Below are 9944 nucleotides of genomic sequence, written 5' to 3'. Positions count from 1 at the left end.
CAAGGCCCCAAGGGATCCTTCCATATCCGCCACAAGTTCACCTGTACCTCCACACACATCATCTATTGCATCCGCTGCACCCGATGTGGCCTCCTCTATATTGGTGAGACAGGCCGCTTACTTGCGGAACGCTTCAGAGAACACCTCTGGGCCGCCCGAACCAACCAACCCAATCACCCCGTGGCTCAACACTTTAACTCCCCCTCCCACTCCACCGAGGACATGCAGGTCCTTGGACTCCTCCACCGGCAGAACACAACTACACGACGGCTGGAGGAGGAGCGCCTCATCTTCCGCCTGGGAACCCTCCAACCACAAGGTATGAATTCAGATTTCTCCAGCTTCCTCATTTCCCCTCCCCCCACCTTGTCTCAGTCGGTTCCCTCAACTCAGCACCGCCCGCCAAACCTGCAATCCTCTTCCTGACCTCTCCGCCCCCACCCCACTCCGGCCTATCACCCTCACCTTGACCTCCTTCCACCTATCCCACCTCCATCGCCCCTCCCCCTAGTCCCTCCTCCCTACCTTTTATCTTAGCCGGCTTGGCTCTCTCTCTCTTATTCCTGATGAAGGGCTTATGCTCGAAACGTCGAATTCTCTATTCCTGAGATGCTGCCTGACCTGCTGTGCTTTAACCAGCAACACATTTGCAACTCCCAAATATCAAAAGAAATTGCTGAACAGTTCTGGATCAGTCACAAACTTTCTGTGAAATCGACAAATCATTGTTTTCTTAATTTTATTGCTAACCAAGGTCAGGAAACTGCTATATGATTAGCACTAAAAGTCCACGGTGAACAGAAACCTGTTGTGATTTCTTGACCAATATTGCTTTAGCAAATTATGGTAATTCATATTGTTCGTGTCAATAAAGCACCAGACGCCTTCAGAAGTCGCTGCTCCCCTTTGGGGGTGTTCTACCTTGGGGGTTTCAAAATATTTTAAAGGATTTTCTTTCTGACTAGAATGAAACTAGTCGCCTTTTGAAGAGCAGGGAGTGACCTGACCCTCGGAACCATTTCAATGGTCTCCCAGACCCCTCCGGAGGATAACAATGACGCACACACCAAAGACCATTGGCGTTCCTGAAATATAAAGTTATCGAAACACTTTTTAATTAAATTTTAGGCTAGACACTTAAACATCTGTACAGATTATAAACAATATTGGCCTGGCTGTCGACCGACTGCTGACCATTAGGAATAGTTATTGGCTCTATGTCTGGGGGCGGTGCAGTGCAACTGTTTCCGGTCGGGTTGTCATGGGGAAGTGTGTTTCCGGTCGGACGGGTTGTCATGGGGAAGTGTGTTTCCGGTCGGACGGGTTGTCATGGGGAAGTGTGTTTCCGGTCGGACGGGTTGTCATGGGGAAGTGTGTTTCCGGTCGGACGGGTTGTCATGGTGCGGTGTGGGTTCCCGGTTCTGAGGAAGGTAAGAGTTTCACTCGTTCACTGTTTATGGGAGGAGGCCATGGTGTGGGCCATCTGAGTATTTTAACTTTATGCCATTCTCCTGCGTTGCTGCGCATTGTTTTTATTAGAACAATCAACTAGTACCCTCTTCAATTTTTTGGTATCTCCAAATCATGTCTTCAATTTCTCAGCTAAGTCAGCCTCCATTCGTCTGCCAGGCAATGCATTCCAGACCTGAACCACTGGTCGTGTGAAAAAGTTTTTTTCTTCTAATTTCACATTTGCTTCTTTGGCAAAGACCCTCTTGTTCTTGATCCTTTTAAGAGTGAGAGAAGTTCCTTCATGTCAGATCCCTCACAACTTTGATAACTTCTGCCATGTCTCTTCTTTTCCTTTTCCTCTCTAAGGAAAGCTGTCTCTTCACAAATACAGGCTTTCTTCATACCTGAATTATCTCAACCCTGAGCCATTCTTGTAAACCTCTTCTGCCACTCCAGTGTGTTCGTGCCTGTCATGTAATGCCCAAAATGTACATAATACTCCAGGTTAAGAATGACTAATACCATGCCCTTGACTCTGGTCTCCCGCATCTGCAGTCCTCACTTTCTCCTAGATCTGACTAGTGTTTGATACAGGTGCAGCATAATCCCCTTGCTCTTGCACTCTATCCTCCATTAATGAACCTAATGTACTGTATGTTTTATTAACAGCTCTCTCCACCTGACCAGGATCTTTAGTGACCTATGCACATATATACCCACATTCACATTCTTTAGAACAGTATCCTTTACAATATCTTTTCATGTTCTCTTACATGTCACCATATTGAACTTCATCTGCTACCTGTCTGCACACTACCCAATGTATCAATGTAGAATTTCAAAATTCTACATTGTCCTTACAGTTTAAAACTCAGCAAAGTTTTTGCAAACTTTGAAATTGTTCCCCACACACCATCAGCTAAGTATTTTCTATCAGAAAGAGCAATATTGATGTGAAAGGAAGTCCATCACAAACCTTCTTCCACACTGGAAAATGCCCACTAATCATTATGCTGCTGCTTATCTCTCTTCCAAATTTGTATTAATGTTGTGACTGTCCCTTCCATTCCATAATCTGTAATGTTCCTCACAGGTCTATTGTACAACATTCTATTAAATGCCTTTTGCAATTCAACGTACATTATATTAACAGCAATTTCCCTCAAACTCTGCTAGCTGTTTAAAAAGCCCCAGAAAGTTAGTTGCATGTGATTTTCTCTTTAAAAATCCATGCTGGCTGTGTCAAATCAGCACACATTCATCTATCTGGCTATTAATTCTATCTCCCATTAATATTTCTATTAGTCTCCCCGTACTGAAGTTAGGCTGACTTACTTGTGATTGCTGAACCATTTTTTTTTTAAAAAGAAGCGAGTAATGTTTGCAATTCTCCAGTCCTTTACCACTTGACATGAGGGAAGCTTGAAAGATATTTTTCAGGGCCTCTGCAATTTCTGCTCTTGTTCTCTTGTTTGCTTCAATATCTTTGGTTGCATCAAATCTTGTACAGCTGCCTTATCAACTTGAAGTACCAACGGTTTTTCTGATACTTTCTTGACAATTTTAAACCCTTTTAGAGTCTGTGTTTCCTCCTTGGTTACCATGGCCTGAAAAGCATCGACATTCAGTCCTTTCACCATGCTTCCTGCCTGTACATGTAAATCCCTTTTTTGGTCTCTGATCAGCCCAACGTTTTCTTTTACAATTGATGTGCTTTAGAAGACTTTTAGATTGTCTGGTATGTGATTAGTCTTTTTCATAACCTCTCCTTCTCTCATTTGCTTTCTGATTTCCCTCTGAAGCTTTTATATTCAGCTTGATTCTCAGTTGTATTTTCTGCCTGACAATTTCCTGTAAGCACTATTTCTTCCTTAACTTAATTTTTATCTCCTTCATATCAAGAGGGATTTCGTTTTGATTGCCCTACCATTTCCATTTGAGGGAATGTACTTTGTCTGTACCCAATACAAATTCTTTCTGAATGTAGCCCATTGATTAGAGACAGTTTTTCCTGCCAGCATTTGGTTCCTGTCTTTTCAGCCCAGCTCCATGTCGAAGATGGCTTCCAAACAATTGATTTATTTTTACTCTGAATTGTTCTTGTCATTTTCCACCATTATCCTTAATCTTTTAAGACATTGATCACTGTCTACTGGATCTTTTTGAGACTGTCACTAGTAGAGTTGATCAGGCAGAGCCTCTAGGTATGGTTTGTTTGGACTTTCAGAAAGCTTTTGGCAAAGTCCCATATAAGAGATTATGTGTAAAGCTAAAGTGTGTGGGATTGGGGGTGGTGTACTGAGGTGGGTTGGTGGGATTAAGGTATTTGAGCTTAATGATCAGTCATAACCATATTGAATAGTGGAGCAGTGCTCAAGGAGTTGAATGGTCTCCTACTCGTATCTTTTATGCTTCCAAATGTTCCTTCTCTGACACTTGTTCCACTTTGCTCATCTTATTTCCAAGAACAGTATCTCCTTGCCTTTTGCACTCTATGCATTCAGCTGTAGGAAATTCTCCTGAATGCAGTCTAAAATGCTTGCTCCTCCCTGACTTTTACACTTCACTATCTCAGTCTATATCTGGGTAATTAAACTGTCCCATTATAACTACTTTGCACCTATCTGTAATTTTTGAGCAGATTTATTACTCTATATCTTTCTAACCATTGGGTCGTCTATCAATTACAGGGAACCATGTTCCTCTTCTCCTTTTTATTCTTTTCTAAACTATTCCAAACACCTTGTAAGTGAGAATATTTAACACTGTTTCCAACCCCACTTGAATCTCATCTCAGTTCATGCCACAACATCATAATCTCACATAGAAATCTTTGCCTGTAACTTGCCAGTGTTACTAATTATCCTCCATGCATTCAAATACGTGCAGTGTAACTCTAATTTTGACTTCATTACTTTCTGTATTACTCTGACTGCACGTATTGATTTGCCAATTTCTATTATTGTGCTATCTGTCGCCCTCATTATTTAATACATTCTGATATTACTAGTCTGATATCAGTAGTAGAGAGAATGCTAGGGCTCATTATAAATGATTTAACAGTCTAGATTAGAGTGGTGCTGGCAAAGCACAGCAGGTCAGGCAGCATCCGAAGAGCAGGAAAATCGACATTTCGGGCAAAAGCCCTTCATCAGGAATGAGGCAGGGTGCCCCCTGGGTGGAGATATAAATGGGGGGGGGGGGGGGATGTGGTGGTGGTGGGGGGGGGGATGTGGTGGTGGTGGGGGGGGTGGATGTGGTGGTGGTTGGGGGGGGTGGATGTGGTGGTGGTTGGGGGAGGTGGATGTGGTGGTGGTTGGGGGGGGATGTGGTGGTGGTTGGGGGGGGGGATGTGGTGGTGGTTGGGGGGGGGATGTGGTGGTGGTTGGGGGAGAGATGTGGTGGTGGTTGGGGGGGGGATGTGGTGGTGGTTGGGGGGGGGATGTGGTGGTGGTTGGGGGGGGGATGTGGTGGTGGTTGGTTGGGGGGGGATGTGGTGGTGGTTGGGGGGGGATGTGGTGGTGGTTGGGGGGGGATGTGGTGGTGGTTGGGGGGGGATGTGGTGGTGGTTGGGGGGGGATGTGGTGGTGGTTGGGGGGGGGATGTGGTGGTGGTTGGGGGGGGATGTGGTGGTGGTTGGGGGGGGATGTGGTGGTGGTTGGGGGGGGGGATGTGGTGGTGGGTGGGGGGGGGATGTGGTGGTGGTTGGGGGGGGGATGTGGTGGTGGTTGGGGGGGGGATGTGGTGGTGGTTGGGGGGGGGATGTGGTGGTGGTTGGGGGGGGGATGTGGTGGTGGTTGGGGGGGGATGTGGTGGGGGGGGGGGGGGGGGGGCGGGGTGGGGTTGGGAGAAGGTAGCCAAGAGTACAGTAGGTGGATAGAGGTAGGGTTGAAGTTGATAGGTCAGAGAGGAGGGTGGAGTGGATAGGTGGGAAGGAAGATTGGCAGGTAGGGCAAGTTATGAGGATGGTACTGAGCTGATAGGTTGGAGCTGGGGTAAGGTGGGGGGAGGGGGAATGAGGAAACTGGTGAAGTCCACATTGATGCCTTGGGGTTGAATGTCTGAGGTGGAGGGTGAGGCGTTCTTCCTGCAGGCATCAGGTAGTGAGGGAGTGGCGGTGGAGGAAGCCCAGGACCTACATATCCTCAGCAGAGTTGTGGGGGAGGGGCGGGGGGTGTTGAAATGTTCAGCCACAGGCTGGTGGGGTTGATTGGGATTGGTGCGGGTGTCCCGAAGATGTTCCCTAAAGCACTCTATGAGAATGCATCCTGTCTGCCCCATGTAAAGGAGACCGCAACGGATACAGTAAATGACATTGGTGGATGTGCAGGTGAAAGATTTAACAGCAGAGGGCTTGGAAAATGATGACAGGATTGGGCAGAGTTAACATGGATGAACAAAAGGAAGATCCTGCTTGGCAAATCTACAGGAATCTTTTGAGGATGCAACAAGTAGAGTTAATAAAGCAGCGCCATTGGATGTGGTTCACTTGGGCTTTGAGAAGGCTTTTCATAAGATCCTCCTTAAAAGATTATCATTTAATGAACTGGATAGTGAGTAGGAATAAATACATTATTTTCCAAATGGTAACCAGTGGTTAGTGGGGCGCTGCAGGGACCAGTGTTTGGAGCCCAGCTATTAACAATATATAATAATGATTTTGATGAAAGGAATAAATAAAACAGCTCCAAGTTTGCAGACACCACAAATTTGGATGAGATGGTGAACTGTGAGGTGGATGCAGAGGTGCTTTACTACTTTAGGACAAGCTGATTGAGTGGGCAAGTACATGACAGATGAAGTATAAGTTGGATAAATGTGAGGTTATCCACTTTGGTAGCAAAAACAGGAAGACAAATTATTATCTGAATGGCAATACATAAGGAAAGGAGACCTGGATATCCTTCTATATCTGCAGGTACAGCAGACAGTGAAGAAGGCACATGGTATATTGGCCTTTTAAAGCAAGAGGATTCAACTACTGTAGTAGAGATGTCATGCTGGCATTGTACAGGGCCTTGATGAGGTCATACCTGGAGTACTGTGTGCAGTTCTGGTCTCCTTATCTGAGGAAGGATGTTCCAGCAGTGGAGAGAATGCAGTGAATGTTTACCAGTTTGATTCCTGAGATGGCAGGGCTGGCATATGAAGAGATACTGGATTTGTTAAGATTCTATTCACTGCAATTTAGAAGAATGAACGGGGATCTTGTAGACGTGTATGATATTCTGCAAGAGTTCAATCCAGGCAAATGTGAGGTGATGCATTTTGGAAGATCCAATTCAAGAGTGAACTGTACAGTAAATGGAAAAGCCCTAGGGAAAATTGATATGCAGAGAGATCTGGATGTTCAGGTCCATTGGACCCTGAAAGTGGCAACGCTGGTTGGTAGGGTGGTCAAGAAGGCATACAGGGTGCTCCTCCATTGAGTATAAGAGTTGGTAGGTCATGTTACAGTTGTGTAGATCTTTGGTTCGGTCACATTTGGCATACTGCATACAGCGCTGGTTGCCACATTAACAGAAGGATGTGGATGCTTTCGAGAGGTGCACAGGAGGTTCATCAGGATGTTGCCTGATATGGAGGGCGCTAGCTATGAAGAGAGACTGAGTAGGTTAGGATTATTTTCATTAGAAAGATGGAGATTGGGGAATGAGGAACCTGATTGAGGTCTACAAAATCATGAGAGATATAGACAGGGTGGATAGCAAGAAGCTTTTTCCCAGAGCGGGGGACTCGATTATAAGGAGTCACGAGTTCAAGCTGAGAGGGGAAATATTTGAGGGAGATATGTGTGGAAAGTTCTTCACGTAGAGGGTGGTGGGTGCTTGGAATGCATTGCCAGCGGAGGTGCTAGAGCGAGCATGATAGCGACATTTAAGATGTATCTAGACAGATACATGAATGGGCAAGGAGCAGAACGATACAAATCTTTAGAAAATAGGTGACATGTTTAGACAGAGAATCTTGATCGGCACAGGTTTGGAGGGCCAAAGGACCTATTCCTGTGCTGCAATTTTCTTTGTTCTTTGTTCTATTCTAACAGGACTAGGCAGGAAAGAAGTTCCTGATTATTGGGGAGATCAGAACCAGGTGTCATAGCCTTAGGGTATTTGTGATTGAGATAAGGAGAAATTTCTTCACCCGTAGAGTGGCGAGCCTATGAATTCTTGTCACAAAAAGCAGTTGAGGACAAAACATTGACAGTTTTTAAGAAGGACGCAAATGTAGTTCTTATGGCTAAAGGGATCTAAGGGAATAGAATCAAATCCCTAGAGTGTGCAAACAGGCCATTCAGCTCAACAAGTCCATACCAACCCTCCGAAGAGTATCCCACCCAGACCCACATCCCCTACCCTATTACTGTAAATTTCCGCTGACAAGTGTACCTAACCTACACCTACCTGAACTCTATGGTCAATTTAGCATGGCCAATTCACCTAACCTGTGACTGTGGGAAAAAATCCACGCAGACATGGGGAGTATGCGCAAACTCCCAAGGCTGTAATCGAACCCAGGTTCCTGGCATTGTGAGGCAACAGTGCTAACCACTGAGCCACCTTGGCGCCCATATGGTGGGAAAGTGGGAACAGGATACTGAGTTGGATGATCGACCATGGCCATATTGAGTTGTGGAGCAGGCTCGAATGACTGAGTGCATTTCTGATGCTTTTCTTTCTATGTTTCTGTATCTCTAGTACTTTCTCCAGGTTCTCACAACTCTGCTAAGTTAGTTAACATGTTCCACAGGAACTCACTTTTAGCTTTGTTCAGATGCAGCCCATCGACTAATCTCTGAGATCAGTCCAAGTGTGCTGGGGCTCTAAAAAATTTCCAGCCACAAATTAATCTGTCTTTTCTTCCTTTTTGAGTACTCACTTGTGCATGATACCTGTTGTAATCTAGAAATTGAAGGTCCTACTTGTTCATTTCAGGAACTAAGTATAAAAAATTTTGTTGGCAGAACCACATTTCTCTTTTTACCTCTGTCTTTGGTTCCAGTGTAGACCATGACCTCCGGTCTCTCATCCTACCCCAAAACAATGAGCTGCAATCATTCTGTGACATCCACAACCATGATCCTAAAACCATTTTGGATTCACACCGCAGACCACAGAAACCCCTGTCTGTTGCTGTAACTAAAGGATCCGCTATCAGAACTGCTGTCTTGCCCATTGTCTTTCTTCCCTCTACAACTATCCTGGAGTACCCATGGACTCAGCTCACGTTGCACATCTTTGAGTGATTCTGGCACTCACCAGTATCTGGAATGTAAAACCAATTAGGCAATGGAATCTCTGGGGAGTGCTGTGATACCCTGCCTGGCACTCTTGGATTGTCTGGTGGTCACTCATTCTTCATTTGCTGGCGTGACCACCCCCCCCCCCCCCCCCCAAAAAAAGTTCTGCCTCATGGATGCATGTCAATGACTTCAGCCATCAGTTATGTTGTGAAATTCACAGGTCAAACCTGTGTTGCCTTTGATCTGCACTTGGGTTCATCTACATCACATGTTAGGACTTTACTGTTGACATAGGAAAAATCTGTGGATATCAGGAGGTCTTAGGACATCTTCCATTGGAATAGAGGAGATCGAATAAAAATTGTACAGGATTTTCGCAGCATGAATTGGGTAAGACCAATAGTTTAACAATTTTATCCTTCCGCCTCTCCCTCCAACACAGATATTGTCCCAGGTTGAAGCAGACCTCTCAAATATTTGCTTTTGACTGTAACATGTTGAGCTTAGCTACCTCCACCTAACACTCGTGTCACAAATCTTCTATTTCGCCTCTGTGACATCACTTGGTTATTCCTTTATTCAGCTACCACTGAAACCCACCTGCATGCTTTCACCCCTGTTAAATTTGACTGCTCTTTCTTTTGGGTGGCCCCATGACCTGAATCCTTGAGATCCTGATCCTAAATCACAACAGTGACCTGCTTAGAATAGGTGAAGCATTTTAGGATGCTTAACTTCGGCTCAACCAAAATATCCTTTTTGAAATGTGCTAAGCAATCACCTCTTTGTCACGCAGAGTTTCATTGGTTTTTGTTCCTTCAAGTTATGTTTATTATGTTTATTATAATTATGTTCATTATTTTAAATCCCTCTTGGCTGACATCCTCCCGATATCTCTAACTATTTCTGGTACTACATTTCACATTTGCATTCTGTTTCTTTCAGTCTGGCCTTGTGTGCTTCATGCAATGGCCTCACCATTGTACCTTCAATGACCTATGACTCTAAGCTCTACTTCTCTTTTCATGTTGAGTGCTTTCTTAAAATCTACCTCTTTGACCAAACTTTTAACATTCTCATGCAGATATGTGAAGCATCTTGGAGCATTTCTTTCTATGATAAAAATATTATTCCAGAATGCAATGAAATGTAGTAACAAAATAAAATGCTAAAACTAATGTGAATAACACAGACTGGTCCAACTGGTCTTTACACTTCAAAATGGAGCTGCAGTATGATCAGTAAATTC

At 44.8% G+C, this 9944-nt stretch overlaps 1 protein-coding gene across 3 annotated transcripts in view; it reads left to right on the top strand.

Moving 5' to 3' along the window:
* The first annotated feature begins 1370 nt into the window (after window positions 1–1370).
* gtpbp10 (GTP-binding protein 10 (putative)) overlaps window positions 1371–9944 on the top strand; it is a 60081-nt gene continuing 51507 nt past the window's right edge. For 2 of the 3 annotated variants that reach the window (XM_060825555.1, XM_060825553.1), the window contains exon 1: window positions 1371–1430. In XM_060825555.1, coding sequence (XP_060681538.1) covers window positions 1398–1430 — 33 coding nt within the window. In that variant the 5' untranslated portion in view covers window positions 1371–1397. Of the gene's footprint in view, window positions 1431–9022; window positions 9086–9944 lie in introns of those variants that run through there. The other variant, XM_060825554.1, reaches the window with a different exon arrangement.

This window comes from Hemiscyllium ocellatum, chromosome 5, assembly GCF_020745735.1.
Source record: "Hemiscyllium ocellatum isolate sHemOce1 chromosome 5, sHemOce1.pat.X.cur, whole genome shotgun sequence".
NCBI lineage: Eukaryota > Metazoa > Chordata > Chondrichthyes > Orectolobiformes > Hemiscylliidae > Hemiscyllium > Hemiscyllium ocellatum.
Note: the sequence above shows the minus strand (reverse complement) of the source record. Positions and strands in the feature narration are given on the sequence as shown.